Here is a 19408-nt window from a genome sequence, read left to right on the forward strand (position 1 = left end):
CATGTAAATTCCACATGTGCCATAAAGGGTAAAATTTCCCTTATCCAAAGCGAAATAAGATGGAAATCTTCAAGGTACGTCTCAAGTTTTTGGAACTAATTAACCATATATCCTATAGACTCAGATGATCTAAAAAATAACATGCGTAGGTTGTAGCTGTGAAAGCAGCCTGAATTCAATTATGTCTGCATGATCCATTTTAATTTGCATGGTTTATTCCGATAGTATAATGCAGTTTATTGTTTTCACTAAGTGAAAGGGAGAGAAAGACAGAGAAGGGCAAAGACATATCTTCGGTTAGCTAGAGGAGCAGCAATGTTGGCGACAGCAGTGGAATATCAGCCCCTATTACACAAGAGGAGTGGAAGCGGGGTAAGTGGCCGGGATCTGTCGGTAATGTGAATGGATGGATGAATGAATGATTTGTGTGCACGAGAAACCATTTATTATATATGCTGTAACTGGAGTCAGACAAAGTCCTATATATCACGCAGATGTGTCCCTCACATGAGTGCTGTGTTCTTAAAATCCATGGGAAGCCGAATTCACAGTGAACTAGTGTGCATAATATTGTATTGCTTCTGCTGCCTAAATAGTATTTTATATGATTGTTATATGTTATCCATTTACTATATAACACCGACATATTCCATAGTGCTGTACAGGTAATCCGTTTACATCAGTCCTTGTACAGAGATCTGACACATTTCAAAGGAAGCTAATCATCAAAGCTTATGTTTTTTATTTCTTGTGTTACTTGTGTGTTTGTCTTTCTGTTTACCATAGGGGTTGTGTATTGGTGTTTTTTTATTTCTTGTGATACTTGTGTCTTTGTCTTTCTGTTTACCATAGGGGTTGTGTGTTGGTGTTTTTTATTTCTTGTGTTACTTGTGTGTTTGTCTTTCTGTTTACCATAGGGGTTGTGTGTTGGTGTTTTTTATTTCTTGTGTTACTTGTGTGTTTGTCTTTCTGTATACCATAGGGGTTGTGTGTTGCTGTTCTTACAGAGCAGAGGGATTTCCTCTCCTGTAGCTAAAATGTTGGCTTTTCACAATCCTTCTAATCAGTTCAGAGAGGTAAACTCAGGACAAGGTGTTGATTGAATTATGAAAAAATGTGAGGGCTTTCTGGTCAAGTGCATTTGTAGCAAGTTGTCCTGATTCGGAAAGCGTTCCTACTATCACAATGATTTGTTGGTATGATATTTTAGTTTTATTTGATGTATACCAAGCCAAACTGTTCTTGATTCGAGACATCAGCCCTATATTTTATATGTGTGGGTTATGCTCACTGTCTTCTGGTGCTGTTGTTCTCATGGGACATAAGTCATTACCAGAGATGTCTGGCAGTGACCTATTTCCCTCTCCTCATTGAGAACACATTCACGCTTGGCTGAACTAAGCATGCATGTGTATGGGAAAGTTAGAAAGTTTTCAGCTGACATGTACTGAAGGTGTATGGTCATCTTAACTAGATGAGCGGGTTCCAGTTCTGGATGTTTTTGGTAAAAAGGCTGGTTTGAGTCAGAGAAAGACTCAAACTGGCCCATACATTCTACCAGGCAGGCTGCTTTTCCTGCTTTCCTCAGGTTTTCAGTGTGTGGTGATTATCCAAGAAATTCTTTAAATGATATTGGTTGAAGAAAGGCAGAAAAAGATAGTGAAATGAGTAGCTGCTACCAGTAACAAGACTTTGCTCTTGTATTAGTTGGTAAGGGCCAATGTACAGTCCATCATAGCTGCCGGTATGGAGAAGTGTGGTAGCCGAAGTTCTGAACAAGGAGACAAAAAAAATAAGGATAACATTTTAATTCACAACAAAAAAACAAGGGAAATGAAGTTATAACTATTAACATAAAAATAAACGCCTTCATTAGACTTGATTCTGATGGATTTGATCCTTTGTGGCCAGGAGCAGAAAAATGTCTACCTTATTATTTTGCTAACTTATATAACACCATTAATTCCACATATTATCATCCTGTCCCCTTTGGGACTCAATCTAGATTCCCTATCAGTATGTCTTTTTCGTGTTGGAGGAAACTGGAGAACCCAGAGGAAACCCATGCAAACACGGGGAGAACATACAAACCCCTTGCAGATGTTGTCCTTGGTGGGATTTGAGCCCAGGATTCCAACGCTGCAAGATTACAGTGCTAACCACTGAGCCACCGTGCTACCTTATCTGCAACTTTTTTGTCATGTATCATTTTTAAAACCCTCCAGAAACATACAAATCTGAGGACATCTTCATTTCATTTTTGCTTATATTAGGTGGACATTTTGTATTAATTTATCACTGGGCAGCTTTCACTGTAATTGTCCACATTACTCGGGGGGAGTCAGCTGAAGACCAAACATATGTTTTTGGGCAGATTAAGCGCTATTAGGACTCCTGATTGTTTTGCAAATGCTGAACTACAAAGTAGAAAAAGAAAATATTCATATTTATTTAGGAGTCCTGTGTTATGTAGTGCAGTGTTACTACTGTTTTAATACAAACCAAAAATTTAAAAACGTATCCTTTGCATAACAGATGCAAACGCAAGGGATTCCATTGCTTATTATAGGGTCTGTCTGTGTTTCATTATTTGTCAGTTTTTACAATGGAAAAAGTTCTACATGATGTGCTTTTTCTTCTAAAAACACACATAACGGAACCCAGTAGGAAGCCATAATAATCAATGGAGTCCCTCTGCTTTTATTTGCATCAGCTTCAACACAAGTGTGAATGTAGCCTGTGGCTCTGTACACAGATATTTTTATGTACTACTTCTCTGGAAAAAAAATCTTTGGACATATATAGTAAAGAAAACAAAGTTCCAACATACAATTTTCCTCTGATTGTTCTACTCCAGATTTTGGCTTACAAATGCTAATGTAAAATACTAGCCAAAAACTGAACGTGTGAACATGTGCTAATACAGATTCACATACATTACCCCTCTCCTTTGCCTAATTGCTTAGATATAATGGTCACTGTCAACTTGGATTTTTAAGTGTTTAACTGCCATGATTGGAGTTATCTCCTATCTCAGCAGTGCAGTAAGGTACAAGCTGTATAATACAGCCAGCAACTGGTGCTCAAGGAGTGGGCTAAGCTCCTGACCATACTTCATAGAGTTCCTTCTGACTTTTATTGTACATGCATAGCAAAAGCTGGGAAGGGGTTAAATAAAAAAAAATGAATAATAAGAGAAGTACTCATTATTTTCATTCCTAAAGTGAGACCAAGATTCTATGATTAATAGCTATAAACTATCACACCAATGACTAACCACATGGAAAATGTATTGACCTTAATACAAATTGCTTTTTGTTTTGTCTTGGGAGAATCAGATGATTTGATAACATCCTGGGTGAATTTATAAAGATCTCATTAATAAGCTGACTTTCAAGATTAATGGCTATTATGCAGAAAGGAAAGTTTTGACTAGCAAACTGCCAAGATACTGTCTATTATCAATTAACATAAAATGATTTGTATTCCTATGTCTATGTCTAACAAACCTGTGATAGTCACGTACTGTCATCAGCTAAATACCACCTTTCCAACTGTACACTATTACATACACTGAATATTTACGGATATAGTCATCATAAATGGTAAACTTAGTAACTTTTAGAACTCATTGCATGGCTTATCTTGTACGGTTTACAAGTTGTAGAGCATATTATAACCTAAGGGTAGGTGCAGACAGAGTTTTTTGGAGTGAGTCTGCTCCAAAAAGCACCTGGAAATTCACTCAATAAGTGCCTGAAAGACGTTTTTATTGAAAAAGCACTTTATTGTTTTTTGAGCATTTTTTTCCTTCAGGTTTTGCGAAACACCGATTTGGAAAGTGCATGTCACTTCTTTGAAGTGGCTCCTGATGAAATCTGCTCCAAACTAGACACTGTCCAATGAAACAGCTGCAAAAAATGCTTCAGGAAGAAAAACTTCTAAAAATGCTTCAAACACTATTCAAAATTGCTTCAGAAAAACTCCTCCAAAAACTCCCCAAAGAAAGAGCTTTTCTTGAAGTGGTTTCCCATGGAAAACTCTTCATTTTTGACCACTTCAAAAAAACTGATAGTGTTGACAAGTAGGAGAATTCCTGCTGTACAGTGTCCTTTTTAGGACATGAGCAGATATCAAAGTCAAACATCAGCATAATGTCAGTTTGAGGCTAAATACCCTGTCTGAGATCTGAATTTGATATGTGACTTTGATTTGAGACTTTGATATCTTTCTTTGATATGTGACTTTGATATTCAACTCTGACATCTGACTTTGATAACTGAGTTTGACTTTTGCCTCTGACATCTAACTTTGATATCTTACTCTAACACCTAACTTATTGTTTGCTTATTACATGTTACTAGCTAAATATCTAATCAAATAAATGATGAACCTATAGCTTAATGGTAAGGCATCCGTGTCACATATAGTTTTAGTTTGAAAGGATTAAAATAATAATAATAAAAAAGTTAACTGTCTGCTACTTGAACCCTACATTTTCTGTAAGCCAGCACACTTACCATTAAACTATACACTCAGTCAAAGAAAGACAGGCCTTCTGTTTGGTTATGTGATTTTGAGTGCAAACCTGTGTCTGAAATTCATTGGGACTTGTACACTTACCTCCTGTAAGCCAAATTCAAATGATGTTTGACTTTAATATCTGACTTTCTTCACACCATGTTCATTTTAGGACATGGTGTGAAGAAAGTCAGATATCAAAGTCAAACATCTACAGTTGAAACCAGAAGTTTACATACACTATATAAAAAGACACATATGCATGTTTTTCTCAATATCTGACATGAAATAAGAATAAACTTTTCCCGTTTTAGGTCAATTAAGATTACCATAATTTTTAATATTTGCCAAATGCCAGAATAATGAGAGCGAGAGAATGTTTTAAGGCATTTTTATTACTTACTGCAAAGTCAAGAGTTTACATACACTTAGATTACTTTGCATTTAAACAATTCTCGACTGCCCATATGATGATGCCATGTGCTTGGAAGCTTCTGATAGTTTTTTGGTAACATCTGAGTTAATTAGAGACATACTTGTGGGGGTATTTTAATGCACACCTGAAACACACTGCTTTTTTGTGTAGCATCATGGGAAAGTCTAAATAAATCAGCCAAGATATCAGGAAGAGAATTGTGGACTTGCACAAGTCTGGCTCATCCTTAGGTACAATTTCAAGATACTTGAAAGTGCCTTGTTCATCTGTACAAACAATTATACGCAAGTGCAAACAAGATGGGAATGTCCAGCCATCATACTGCTCAGGAAGGAGACGGGTTCTGTGTCCCAGAGATGAACATGCTTTGGTCCGACATGTGCATATCAACCCAAGGAAAAAAGCAAAAGACCTTGTGAAGATGATGGCAGAAGCTGGTAAGATTGTGACAATATCCACAGTGAAATGATTACTGTATCAACATGCGCTGTAAGGTCACTCTGCCAGGCGAAGCCATTACTTCAAAGGAAACATAAAAAATGCATATTAATGTTTGCAAATGCACACAGGAACAAAGACCTTAATTTTTGGAGACATGTCCTGTGGTCTGATGAAACTAAAATATAACTTTTTGGGCATAATGATCATCGCTACGTTTGGAGGAAAAAGGGAGAAGCTTGGAAGCCTAAGAACACCATCCCAACTGTGAAACACCGCGGTGACAGCATCATGTTGTGAGGTTGTTTTGCTGTAGGAAGGACTGGTGCAATTCACAAAATAGATGGCATCATGAGAAAAGAAGATTATGTGGCAATACTGAAGCAACAGAAGCTTGGGCAGAAATGGGTCTTCCAAATGGACAATGACTCGAAGCATACTGCCTAAATGGTAACAAAGTGGCTTCAGGATAACAAAGCCAATGTTTTGGAGTGGCCATCACAAAGCCCTGATCTCAATCCTTTTGAAAATTTATGGGCAAAGCTGAAAAAGCAGGTGCGAGCATGGTGACCTACAAACCTGGATCAGTTACACCAGTTTTGTCAGGAGGAATGGGCCCAAATTCCGACCAACTATTGTGAGAAGCTTGTGGAAGGAAATCCCAAACATTTGACCCAAGTCATTCAAATACCAAATACTAATGAAATGTATGTACATTTTTGACTTTGCTGGAAGTAATAAAAATGTCTTAAAACATTCTCTCTCTCTCACTATTCTGTCATTTGGCAAATATTAAAAATTATGGTAAGCCTAATTGACCTAAAACGGGAAAGCTTTATTCTGATTTCATGTCAGATATTGAGAAAAACATGCATGTGTCTTTTTATATAGTGTATGTAAACTTCTGGTATCAACTGTAAATCAAACATCATTTGAATTTGGCTTGTAGGATATAACCAAACAGAAGGCCTATCATTCTTCGACTGAGTGTATAGCTCAATGGTGAGTGTGCTGGCTTACAGACAGACAGTTATAATTTCAAGTCATAGTAGTGGACAGTTAATGTTTTTTTTTCTATTAATATTATAATTAGTGATGAGCGAGTGTGCTTGACCCTGCTCGGTACTCGCCCGAGCATCTCACTGCTCAACATGCTCGGCGAGTATTTCCGGGTTGCTCGGGCAGGAACTCGGGTCACCTCCGTGCATGTTTGGCGCTCTTTAGAGAGCCAATGAACATGCAGGGATTGTTTGCCACACACTGTAATGCCGTAGCCATGTTGGTTGTGGCATTACAGTGATTGGCTGGCCGCATAGCGTCATCAGGTCTATATAAGATCTGGTGACCCTATGCTTGTCACAGTCTAACCCGGAAACAGGCAGAGTAGGAAGAGATGCTGCTGAGCTAGGGACAGAATTGGCAGTGTAATAGGTAGATATAGGTATTCCACACCAGGATACAACTCTCACCGAGAAGCAGTGTCAGACTGAAGAACATTGGGCCCACCAGAGGATTTGATTCTCTGAAGGCCCACCTTTCTCCCTCGCTCAAGAGCTTCATAGCAGCTGCAAGGTTTGCGCCATGAACTCTCCTGAAGGAGAAGCCAGGGCTCACCTGAGGAGTCTCTTGTTCTCTGGTGGGCCCGTCCAACCCTGCCGAGAAGCAGCCCTGGCTAAGAAAAGTCTGTGGGAAGGTTCCCGGACACTCTATGGCTGCTTTTGTTTACTGTGGACTGGCTCCAGCAATCTATAAAATTGCAATCTATAAGATCCCTTCACTGGCTCCCAATTGCCCAGCATATCCAGTTCAAACTACTAACACTGACCTACAAAGCCATCAATTACCTTTCTCCTCCATACATCTCTGAACAAATCTCTCATGATATTTTCCCTTACTTAATATTCGGTCTAACATGCTGGAGAAACTTGCAACTACTGCAACTCAGTATCTTCAGCTCTTTTGTGAGAAACTAATGTATTGGCCAGCCACTCAGTCTACCAAATAAAATTCCTGAGAAGGAAACTGTGGATGGCTTTGCTACTGGTACTGGGGGCACTACTAATACCATGGCGTCGTGCCATAATTCACTGGAAATATTCCAGGCTGGTTGGAGCCAAACTGATTCCCACAGAAAAGTACCAGCAGCGAGCTAGCGAGATGGTGGTCTCTATCATCATGAATAATTTTCTCATTGACTAAGAGACCGACTCCTCGTGCTGTTTACCTTGTGAATATTGTGTTGAAGCTTGATTGACCCAGATCCTATTAATTAGCAAGACGTGTTCCGGCCCAAGTTCCCACTGGGTCCCAGCTTCCACAATATTAACTCAGTGATGCGTCAGTGAGATGTACCGTCCTTGACCACATTTACTTGTCCACGTGTCTGTGGTTAGGCTGTCCTTCCCACTAACTGCGCAGGTGAAGGGTACGGGCAATGTTCTGGGACCCGTTCTTGTATAAGGCGGGGACGACACCGGTAGAAATAGTGGCGGCTGGGGATCGAGTACCAAAGGCCAGCCGCCATGAGGTTGTGGAAAGCTTCTGCCTCCACAAGCCTAAAAGGCAAAATTTTCTAGTGCAAGCAGTCGAGAAATGTGGCAGTTTAGTATTACGGCCTGTGGGTGGGTAGGTGGCTGGCTGCATATTTGCGCTTGCATTCCAAGTACCAGAAAGCTAAGGAGATGGATGGCCTCTGTCATCATGAATAATTTGCTCATTGTCTAGGAGACCGAATACTGCTTCTGTCTACCTTGTGAACATTGTTGTCTTGATTGACCCAGAGCCCACTTATTTGCACTTGTATTCCAAGGACTGGGGTAGGGACAACTGAATGCTGCTCTGGGACAAGGACGTGGACGATGATGGTTGCAAGTCTGCAACAACAGATGCAGGGCGGGAGGCATCTTCGCAAGCGCCATGGACAGGGGATTGGCGTGCACGCACAACAGTGGAAGGGGCAGTGGTGTCACTCGCATTCATTGTTTCTGGACCTTGGCGTTCGGCCCAGCTTGTTGGGTGCTTTGCTGTCATGTGCCTGAGCATGCTGGTGGTAGTCAGGCTGGTAGTTTTGGTGCTCTTGCTGATGCTGGCCTGGCACATGTTGAAAATGGCATTTTTGGGGTTATCTGCAGAGTCTTTAAAAAAGAACCAGACTTGGGAAGACCTAACAGTTGTACTGGCAACTTCCGTCGTTGGTGTTCCGGGGAACAGTTGCCCACCTTGTGTCTGTGGCCACCACTTCTTTGTCCTGACTGTTGTAGTGCTACTCCTCCCTCTCCCTGTGTGCTGCTGTCCTCGCTCTGTATGTCCCCTTGCTAGGTTGTGTCAGTGACTTCATCGTCCACCGCTTCGTCTTCCACTTCCGCACCCTGGTCCTCCTCCTGACTTTCTGTCCATTGTGTCTCATCATCATCATCCACCTCTTGCGAAACTAATTGCACTTTCCCACCGTCACCTTCGAGTGAACATGGCTACTCAAATATTTGGTTATCGCTACATGCGATCTTTTGTTGCCCAGCTTGAAGCAGGCTGGGTGAGAGGCCCGAATTTATAAATCGAAAAGTGAACAGCTCTTGTGGTAACCCTGGGCTCTAATTTCTCCTTCAAACCACATATCCAAGTTCTTTCCACTGCCGAGCGGACCGAGCGAGAGGCCAGAATCGATAAATGGAAAGATGAACAAAACAGCTCTTCGTAGTGTCCAAGTGTGGGATCAGTTGTCTCAGGGCACTAGGAATGGTGGGAGGAAGGAGGATCAGGGTGAGGAATATGTAGACTCCAAGTAAAAAAAAATCTCATGGATCTGTACATTCCTCAACCACGAATCTACAAAAACTAGTGCATGCCCTCATCCTCTCCCGCCTCGACGACTGCAACCTCCTGCTTTGTGGCCTCCCTTCTCACACTCTCGCACTCCTCCAATCTATCCAAAACTCTGTTGCCCGACTAATCCACCTGTCCCCCCTCTATTTCCTGGCCTCTCCTCTCTGTCAATCCCTTCACTGGCTCCCCATTGCCCAGAGACTCCAGTTCAAAACCCTAACCTTGGCATGCAGCCATCCATAACCTGTCTCCTCCATACATCTGTGACCTAGTCCCCCGGTACTTACCCGCACGCAACCTCCGATCCTCACAAGATTTCCTACTCTACTCCCCTCTTATCTCCTCTTTCCACAATCGCATACAAGATTTCTCCCGTGCATCCCCCCTACTCTGGAACTCTCTACCCCAACATTTCTGACTCTCGCCTACTGTTGAAACCTTCAAAAGGCACCTGAAGACCCACCTCTTCCAACAAGCGTACAGCCTGCAGTAACCCTCGCTCCACCATACCGCTGCACGACCATCTCTGTCCTCACCTACTGTATACTCACCCATCCCTTGTAGACTGAGCCCTCGCGGGCAGGGTCCTCTCCTGTACCAGTCGCTGTCACATTTTTGTTCAAGATTATTCTAATTGTTTTTGCGATGTATACCTCTTTTTCACTCGTAAAATGCCATGGAATAAATGGCACTAAAGTACTAATAATAATAATGTGGTCCAGACTCACGGCTACTGAGACTGGACAGTGTGGAAGACTGGTAGGTGGCGATGGCAAACTGACTGGAAGCATTATCTGCTATCCACCTAACAAGCTTTTCACACTGCTCTGGCTTCAATATCGGTGTTCTGCGGCCCCCTAGAAATTGAGACATCACTATTACGTCCACTTCCCCGTTCCTTGCCACACACCGTGCCCATTTTAAATGGAGTTTAATATTGGTCACGTTGCCAAAAATGTCTGTATTATTCCCACAGTAATATAGGATCACGTCTGATGACCACAGTTTTAGGCAGTGACCTGGGAGTCAGAGATGCTTCCAGGGGTCTTGCCTATGCTGTTTGTAGGCCCCCTGCAGACCTCCGGGGGGGGGGGGGGGGGCAGAAAAAATATTCGAGTTTCCCATAGACTTACATTGGGCTCGTTGCTCGGGTCGAGCACTCGAGCTTTCCAATTTGTTCAACTCGAGCAAAGAGTACCTGAGCATTTTAGTGCACGCTCATCACTAATTATAATCCTTTCAAACTAAAATTGTGTGACACAGATGCCTTAATATTAAGCTATAAGTTCATTATTTTTTTGATTAGATATTTAGCTAGTAATATATAATAAGCAAACAATAAGTTGATATCAGAGTCAGATGTCAAAATCAGATGTCAAACCCAGTTACCAAAGTCAAATGGCAGATTCAGATGTCAGAGTCAGATGTCAAAGTCAGATGTCAGAGTCAGATCCAGGAAAGATGGTGGTCAGCAGCACTCACTGATGAAGTGATTGGTGGGTGGTTGCTTAGATATCGAGATGCCAAGTTTGATAGGTTAACTGAGGTACAGTACATATGTAAATAATGGTCTAATATATTTGCTTTGAGTAAGATGGATATTGTATTTAAAATAACCTCGGTGTTAATGTGTGGATCTATGTTTTTGTAATATATTCTAATTATTTAATTATTGATGTGGGGGTTGTACCTTTGCGGTGATAGGTGATCCATTGTGAACTACACTACATAAGGACAGCCCCATGTTTGTTCAACTATACTTGACAAAGACCCACACAGAGTCGAAACTTTGTGTGTTTTGGGATGCCGGAATAAACACATCTTTTGTAACTGAACACCCTGGTATGGACGCTGTCTTTTACTTTTGTATGTCAGAGTCAGATGTCAAACTCAGTTATCAAAGTCGGATGTCAGATTCAGATGTCAACTTGTCAACTGCCATTATTCTGATGTTTGACTTTAATAAAAAGGACACTGTACTGCTGCCTCGATGATACTTCCATCACCTGTGCAATACTAAGGAAATCCTGAAAGTATTAACCCCCCATCATGTGTTGGGGACCGTAAGGACTGGAGTTTGGGAAACACTGGTCTAGGGGGAAGTAACCCCTCTTTTTAGACACTGTCTCCCATCTATTCTTATTATTACCTTGGGAAAAATAGGTCTGCATAGGAACTGTAGATACAAAGTACTTAAAGTACTTGAGTATTTGCAAAGTTGCTTAATTTTTCATTTTTGGATGCTTTATAAATGTAAAAAAATGGTTGAGAAGATGAACATAGACTTTAATTGGTGGTTACTGGGTTGCAATGCAAAGCCGGTAACAGTGCACCACACTTCCCATGTGCTATTAATTAATCTGGTATCTTCTTATGTGCTGGAGCAGTCTCAAGTACCTAGAAAGGTGTAACTGCTAACCCTGTCCTCCCCATAGCTGAGCCCCTGATGCTAAGCTCTATTCGTTCAGAAGCCAATAATAACCATAAAGAGATAATTGTTTATCTGACGGTTAAGGCATGTCTTTTCCGTACAGGAAATTGTATGCCAATTTTAGAGCAATGGTTCCCAAGTACATAACGCAACCTGAAAAACTTTGTTCACTTGCTACGTTTTTTCCTCGTGTTGTTCAAGGGTAAAAAACGCTGCACTTTATAGTACCAGAAAAAATGAATGACATTTCTGAAATCTCATGCACATGCTGCTCATTTTTTCCTTGTGGATTTGAGCATCAAAGCATTTTTTCAAATCTGCAGCGTGCCAATACTTTGTGCATTTTTGCAGCGTTTTTAACCCATGCAAATGAATAGAAAAAAACGCAAATAAAAACGTATCTAAAACACACGTAAAAATGCATTTAAGCCGTACGCAACATTTTTCCTGTCAACACTCTGCATTTTGGAGCAGAAAAATCTGCTGCATTTGAAAACTCACAGCATGATCATGTGGAAAATTTCTATTTCACATGTGGATGTTATTTTCAAAGCCCTTTCCACTTGCTGTAGATTTGTGTGTAGAGGCATTTTATACTGTGGGGGAGCTGTGGGGGCATCATACTGTGTGTAGGGAGAATTACTGGAGGACGTCATACTGCGTGGGTGGCTGTGGGGAACATCATATTGTTTGTCAGTGGATTTTGGGGTGCAGCGTACTATGCATGAGGTGGATGTATTGTTGAGGCATTATGCTGTGTGTGGGGGCCATGGAAGGTTGCCTCACTTTGTTGGAACACTAATAGTTTTCATTAGGAAAAACATTGTTCAATCTAAAGGACTGGAGAAGGAAAGAGAAGTGGCTTAGTGTAAAATAAAAGTATTTGTTCCTCTTTCTGATTTTTCAAAGTTGAGAGTTAATGACAACAAATGGAGAAAAATGTAATGGGAAAAATTTAATTAATCAAGTGCTCTAGTATGCACCACAAATCTTTTACATAACTATTCTTTTAAATAACTAGTCCTAATATTTTTATATAATATCAGTGCTTTAAAAGTGGTGCCCAGTCTAAACGAGGTTAAGAATTATATTTGACAATTGTGCTCATAAGGCTATGTTTACACGTGTTTTCGCTATGTTTTTTTTCTGCAGGCAAAACCTGCTTTCTTGGCAGTAAAGAAAGTACTTAAAAAAGCAGGTTTTGCTGAGTTTTTTTGCTGTGTTTTTCAGGTACATTTGTCTCTTGTGCATGCTGATACAGTTTAGTGCCTGTTGTTCCTGAGTTTTCTGCACCAAAAACTCAGCAAAACCTGCATTTTTGCTGCTTTTTACACATACTCATTGCTTGTTATGGATGAAAAAACGCTGATAAAAGGCTGAAAGAAGTGACATGATGCAGATTTGAAGTTCAGTCAGGAAAAAAAACCAATGTGTGTTCATGAGATTTCTGAATAAATTTAATTTCCATAAAAAAAGCATCAAAAAACGCAGCAAAAACGCAACGTGTGAACATCCTTATCCTTAGAATGGATATAAGATTCCAAACAAATAATAATTTATACATAACTTCATGTCTTAACTTTGATTTAGATATTTCTTTGTATTAGGCTACATTCCCACGATGAGCTTTTGGTGAGTTCTTGACGTTTCAGAATTTCTGCGCCTAAATTAGGTTACTTGCGTTTTTGGAACATGCGTTTTTATCACGGTTTTGACACAGTTTTTTGTCTCTTTTTGGTTTGCCATGCTTTAAATAAAGCTGCTTTGTTTGTGAAACTTCCTGATATTTGGCTTTGACAAAACTTTATTGATATACTTCGCTGCTGACTACATGTGTTTTTGATGCATTTCCACCCCAGAAACACATTAAAAATGCATGTTTGGGTTTTTTCTGCGTCTACTGCATGTCTATGGGGAAACACCGCAAAGAAAACTTGGCGTACCTGCAAGAGAAATTGACGATTTGACACACGCACCGCAGGTCAGTTTATGCTGAATAACTGAAGGTTTGTAATCCCACATAGAGTAAGGTGCCCCAAAAAGACACTCAAATATATAGAAAACCGATGCAACATATGTCCGAGGAATAAGATTCAAAACAAAAATTGGTTTAAAAAGTTTTTAAACTTTATTAGGTACAAAACATTAAAATTGACAGGTAATTGATCGGTAAAAAACTCAAACACACAAACAGATTGGTGGGTGAGCAAAATACAGGAGCTCCAGTGTTGAGACCCCAATAATTAATTATGTATAATTAAGAATCATTCACAAATGCATCAGAGATTATGATAATAAATCCATTAATAATGATCATTGTATAACATAACTAACATAAATCCCGCTGGAAAAAACAACAAGGAATAAAAGAGGTAAGAACACAGTGAAGTTAATAATAAGAAGCTCGCCCACCAAACACCCGATGAGTGTTTCACATATGCTTAGTCAGGGTCGTTACTTGCGGTTTTTCATTTAGTTTTTGAGTGCGTTTTTTTTACATGCTTTTTTTTGAGTTTTTGGCTATGTGCCCACGATGCAGAAATGAAGCAGAAAATTTCTGCAGCATTTCTGCATCTCCCTGGCAGAAAAAAACGCATGCAGATTGTGCATGCGTTTTTCCTGCAGAATACATGCGGATCCACATGCGGATTCACATGCATTTCCGCATGCAGATTGACAAGCACTTTCCAGGCGATAGCATCACTTGGAAAGTGCTTGACAACTAGGTCACACTGTATAAATCCATGCAAACAGCATGGATTTATACAGTGTGAACCGTAAAAATTAAAATAAATAAAGCTATACTCACCCCCGAGGCCCCGGCGTGGCTGCAGCGCTGCTTCCTGGCTGGTTCCCGGCTGCCGGCATATCGCGAGACAGAGCGGTGAAGGGCCTGCGGTCACATGACTGACGTCACCGAAGGTCCTTCAGCGCTGCTGGCATTCAGAGAGAAGACGCCGGACAGGTGAGTATAAACTTTATTTGTTATTTTATTCTTTTTTTTACAGGTACAATGGTACCCAGATCTGGATGAGAGTCTCCTCTCCTCCAGAACTGGGTACCATCCGCACATAGAGACGCATAGAAGCCGCTTGTAAAAATGTACAGTCGCGGTTTCTGTGCGTCTCAATGCTAGTCAATGGTGGGAGTTCCGCTGCACTTCCGCAAAATTAAATGACATGCTGCGGATTTTTGTACGCAGCATAAACGCTGCGGAAAAATCCGCAGCATGTGCATAGAACATGCGGAATCCCCTTGGGGACCATGGGGTGCGGATTACCTAGCGTTTTACAAGCGTTTCCGCTGCGGAAATTCCGCAGCATAAACGCTTGGAAAACGCTACGTGGGTACACAGCCTTTGTCTCTTTTTGTGTATCATGCTTTAAATAAAGCTGCTTTGTTTTTGATACTTCCTGGTATTTGACTTTGACAAAACTTTATTGATATACTTAGGTGTGGACAACGTGCATTTTTTATGCGTTTCCGCTGCCGAAACGCACTAAAAACGCATGTGCAGTTTTAACCCACGGATTTTCCACATATAATGCAAATCTGTGGGGAAAATCTGCACACACAATTCTGCATAGAAGAAAAATTGACATGCTGCGGATTTGAAACATGCACCGCAGGTCAGTTCACACTGAGTGTCAGGGACGACACTGAGGAGACCACACAATATCCCACCGCTGCCCTCACTTTGTCAGGGTTTCACAGAGACGACACCGGGGAGATCACACAATATCCCACCGCTGCCGTCACTTTGTCAGGGTTTCACAGAGACGACACCGGGGAGATCACACAATATCCCACCGCTGCCGTCACTTTGTCAGGGTTTCACAGAGACGACACCGGGGAGATCACACAATATCCCACTGCTGCCGCCAATTTGTCAGGGTTTCACAGAGACGACACCAGGGAGATCACACAATATCCCACCGCTGCCACCAGTTTGTCAGGGATTCTCAGTGACTACACCGGGGAGATCACACAATATCCCACTGCTGCCGCCAATTTGTCAGGGCTTCACAGAGACAACACCGGGGAGATCACACAATATCCCACCACTTTGTCAGGATTGAGCAGGGATTCATGCGCACACGATCCCGATTACTCACAACGTAGGTAATTGCAAGCGCGCAGTGAGCGTATGGCGTATACACATCCGAATCCCAATGCATGGAATATGTGTATATGCACCCGTACGATCACTGCTAGCTTCACGATAACCCACTTGTTAATATTCGCTGCCACCACTGACCAAATTTGAAATATAATACAGGCCTGGTCGGACACCTGCATTCTGGTAGCTTATGGCTTCAGGGAAGGGAACGATTACAGAGCAAAAGAAACAGAACTATTACATTTTATATTTAATCCAAAAGGGAGGCAGTGTTTATGAAAAATGTACAAAAGGTTTTACAAAAGGAGACATTTACAGTAGAGGATATACAGTTATACAAAGATAATAGGATGAAAGAAGAACTTACAATAAAGATCACAGAGACGACTTAGTATAGTTGGAGGGGAGGTGCTCCAATGCCCGTTCAGCAAACGTGACCTCTTGCTTATAGAATCTATACCTCCTGACAATGAGTACTGACCCATCTTCAGTCGGGTCTTTTATGCCGAAGGGTGGGCTGCCCACACACTCCCCTGTGATGTCATCACGTGGGCTGGGCTCCAGCCTTCATACTTTATTAAAAATATCTGGCTTCTGCAATAAATTCTCGCTGGTTGATCGCAAAAGCCTGAAAGTGATAACATATTTTCCATTATGAATTTGTCTTTCTTTAGAGACCACACATGACATAGCTGCGGTCTGTTAATTTGTACTTTTGCGTTACAGCTTACCAGAGGGACTCACAGCTATGGAAAATTATGCATATTGTTCCTTAGCTGACCTTGCCACTTAAAATATGGGTCCCATGATTATCGGACATATAGAACTTCAGATATTCCATATTTTGTGCCGGTGCCGGCCAGACTAAAAATTTCTGTTGAATTCTTCTGAAGTTCTGGTGTGACGTGAGTCACTACAGAAATAACAGTCTCAGAAGAGGAGAGAAGAGACTAATATTACTGAAAGAAATATAATGTAAGAGCTACTTACTAGATAAAAATAGGGAGGTCAAACTATCCAAAGTCAAGTCCAGGAAGATGGCGCAGGACAAAGGGAGCAGACAAAAGAGTAGTTAGATAACAAGCAAATGGTCAAAATCCAGGTAAGGGAAAATAGTCAGACTGGGTCAGGCACAGAGCACAGAGAGATCAGTCCTACACAGGCAATACCAAGTGTACAATTGACACTGGGTGAAGGAGCTAGCATGCTTAAGTAGAAGACTAATCAAGGGAAGTGAACACAGATGATTGCAGAAACAACCCAGCACACCCAAATCAGACTGACAGCCTTCACATGATAGTAACCTAGAGACAAGGAAAGTGTGGAGACCGTGACAGTACCCCCTCTTCGCACAATAGTAACCTAGAGACAAGGAAAGTGTGGAGACAGTGACAGTACCCCCTCTTCAAGGAGGGGCCACCGGACCCCCAGGTCTCCCAGGAAACCGCCGATGAAAGGCCCGGACCAACCGATCAGCCCTCACAGAATGAGCCGGAACCCAGGACCGTTCCTCAGGTCCATACCCCTTCCAATGTACAAGATATTGAAGGTAATTCCGGACCATATGGGAATCAACGATCTTTTGTACCTCATATTCTAAGCTTCCCTCAATAGACACCGGAGGAGGCGGGGACGAGGGAGACAGAACAGGGGGAATAAATTCCTTCAACAAAGACTTGTGGAACACATTAGGAATACGGATAGACTGAGGGAGTCGTAATCGGAAGGAAACCGGATTGACCACCTCCATAATCTCATATGGACCAATGAATCTAGGACCCAACTTCAGTGAGGGTATCTTCAATCTAATATTCTTAGAGGATAGCCATACCTTATCCCCCACCTTGAAGGCGGCACCCGACGAGCGTTTCCTATCGGCCTTTTGTTTCTGCCGATGCTGAGCCACCCCAATATTCTTTTTAACTTCCCTCCAGACATCCCCCAACTTTTGAATGGTTACATCTACCCCAGGACACCCAGAACTTATCCTGGAGAACTCACCAAAATGAGGATGAAACCCATAATTACAGAAAAACGGCGAGGTTCCTGTGGACTGATTAACCCGACTGTTAAAGGCAAACTCAGCCAGAGGAAGAAAGGATGACCAATTCTCCTGCTGATCGGCGACAAAACATCTTAAAATTTGTTCCAAAGACTGATTTGTCCTTTCGGTCTGACCGTTAGTTTCAGGATAAGCAGAGGAAAAGGACAAATCAATCCCCAACCTTCTGCAGAAAGCCCTCCAAAATCTAGAGACGAATTGTACTCCCCTATCAGATACTATATTAAGAGGAATCCCATGCAATCGTACCACATGAGTAATAAACAGTTTGGAGAGAGTCTCTGAATTAGGTAACCCAGATAATGGAACGAAGTGAGCCTGTTTGCTGAATCGATCGACTACCACCCAAATAGCCGTCATCCCCCCAGACAGAGGTAAATCGGAAATGAAATCCATGGACAAATGAGTCCATGGTCTTTCTGGAATGGGCAAAGGAGCCAATTCCCCAGCCGGCCGGCAATGTTGCACTTTAGCGCGTGCACAAGTTTCACAAGCAGACACAAAATCTTTAATGTCCCTACGCATAGCAGACCACCAAAAAGAGTTTAGCCACTGCCTTCTGGGTGGCAGTAACTCCAGGATGACCACTCAACACAGAATCATGGAATTCTTGCAAAAGGCGTAATCTGAGATACACAGGGACAAACAACTTGCATTCAGGAGTATTGGAAGGGACCAAGGACTGAGCAGTACGAATTTCAGCTTCCAGCTCAGAGGAAACCATGGCCACAACTATACCCTGAGGAAGAATGGAGGAAGGAGGCTCCGGAGGAGACACAGAATCAAGGCTACGAGACAGGGCATCCGCCCTCACATTCTTAGACCCAGGCCTGAACGTAATAGAAAAATTAAATCTTGAAAAAAATAAAGACCATCTGGCCTGTCTAGGTGTCAACCGCTTAGCAGATTCGATATACGCTAGATTCTTGTGATCTGTCACCACGGTGACCAGATGAATGGCTCCTTCCAAAAAATGCCTCCATTCTTCAAAAGCCAATTTGACAGCAAGTAACTCTCGATTACCCACATCATAGTTTCTTTCAGCAGGAGAAAATTTCTTAGAGAAAAAGGCACATGGTCGCAGATTAGTTAAAGTCTTAGGACCTTGAGACAATACAGCCCCCACCCCAACCTCGGAAGCATCAACCTCCACAATGAACGGCCTCTGGAGGTCTGGTTGAACAAGTACAGGAGCAGACATAAAAGATTTCTTCAAGTTTTCAAAAGCCCCGACTGCTTCTGACGACCAAACCTTTAGCTCCGCCCCTTTGCGAGTGAGGTCCGTAAGAGGCTTGACAATCTGAGAAAAACCTTTAATAAATTTTCTGTAATAATTTGCGGACCCTAAAAAGCGCTGCAGAGCCTTAAGGTCGCTGGGTTGAACCCAATCAATGATGGCCTGAACCTTCCCAGGATCCATCTTAAACCCGGAGGCTGACACAATGAAGCCCAAGAATGATATTTCTTGAACAGAAAAGGTACATTTTTCAATCTTGGCAAACAAACCATTATCTCTTAACCTTTGCAGAACCAAACGGACATGTTTATAATGAATATCTAGATCAGGTGAAAAAATTA

General features: G+C 41.8%; 1 protein-coding gene across 3 annotated transcripts in view; it reads left to right on the forward strand.

The window, feature by feature from the left end:
• The first annotated feature begins 237 nt into the window (after nucleotides 1–237).
• The window catches only part of LOC141258197 (solute carrier family 2, facilitated glucose transporter member 11-like), a 311675-nt gene continuing 292504 nt past the window's right edge, over nucleotides 238–19408 (forward strand). For all 3 annotated transcript variants that reach the window (XM_073673201.1, XM_073673198.1, XM_073673209.1), the window contains exon 1: nucleotides 238–372. In XM_073673201.1, the coding sequence (XP_073529302.1) occupies nucleotides 316–372 (57 nt within the window). In that variant the 5' untranslated portion in view covers nucleotides 238–315. The remainder of the gene's footprint in view (nucleotides 373–19408) is intronic.

This window comes from Phyllobates terribilis, unplaced genomic scaffold (genome assembly GCF_046119375.1).
Source record: "Phyllobates terribilis strain yellow unplaced genomic scaffold, ASM4611937v1 Scaffold_1__5_contigs__length_1240528914, whole genome shotgun sequence".
NCBI classification, from domain to species: domain Eukaryota; kingdom Metazoa; phylum Chordata; class Amphibia; order Anura; family Dendrobatidae; genus Phyllobates; species Phyllobates terribilis.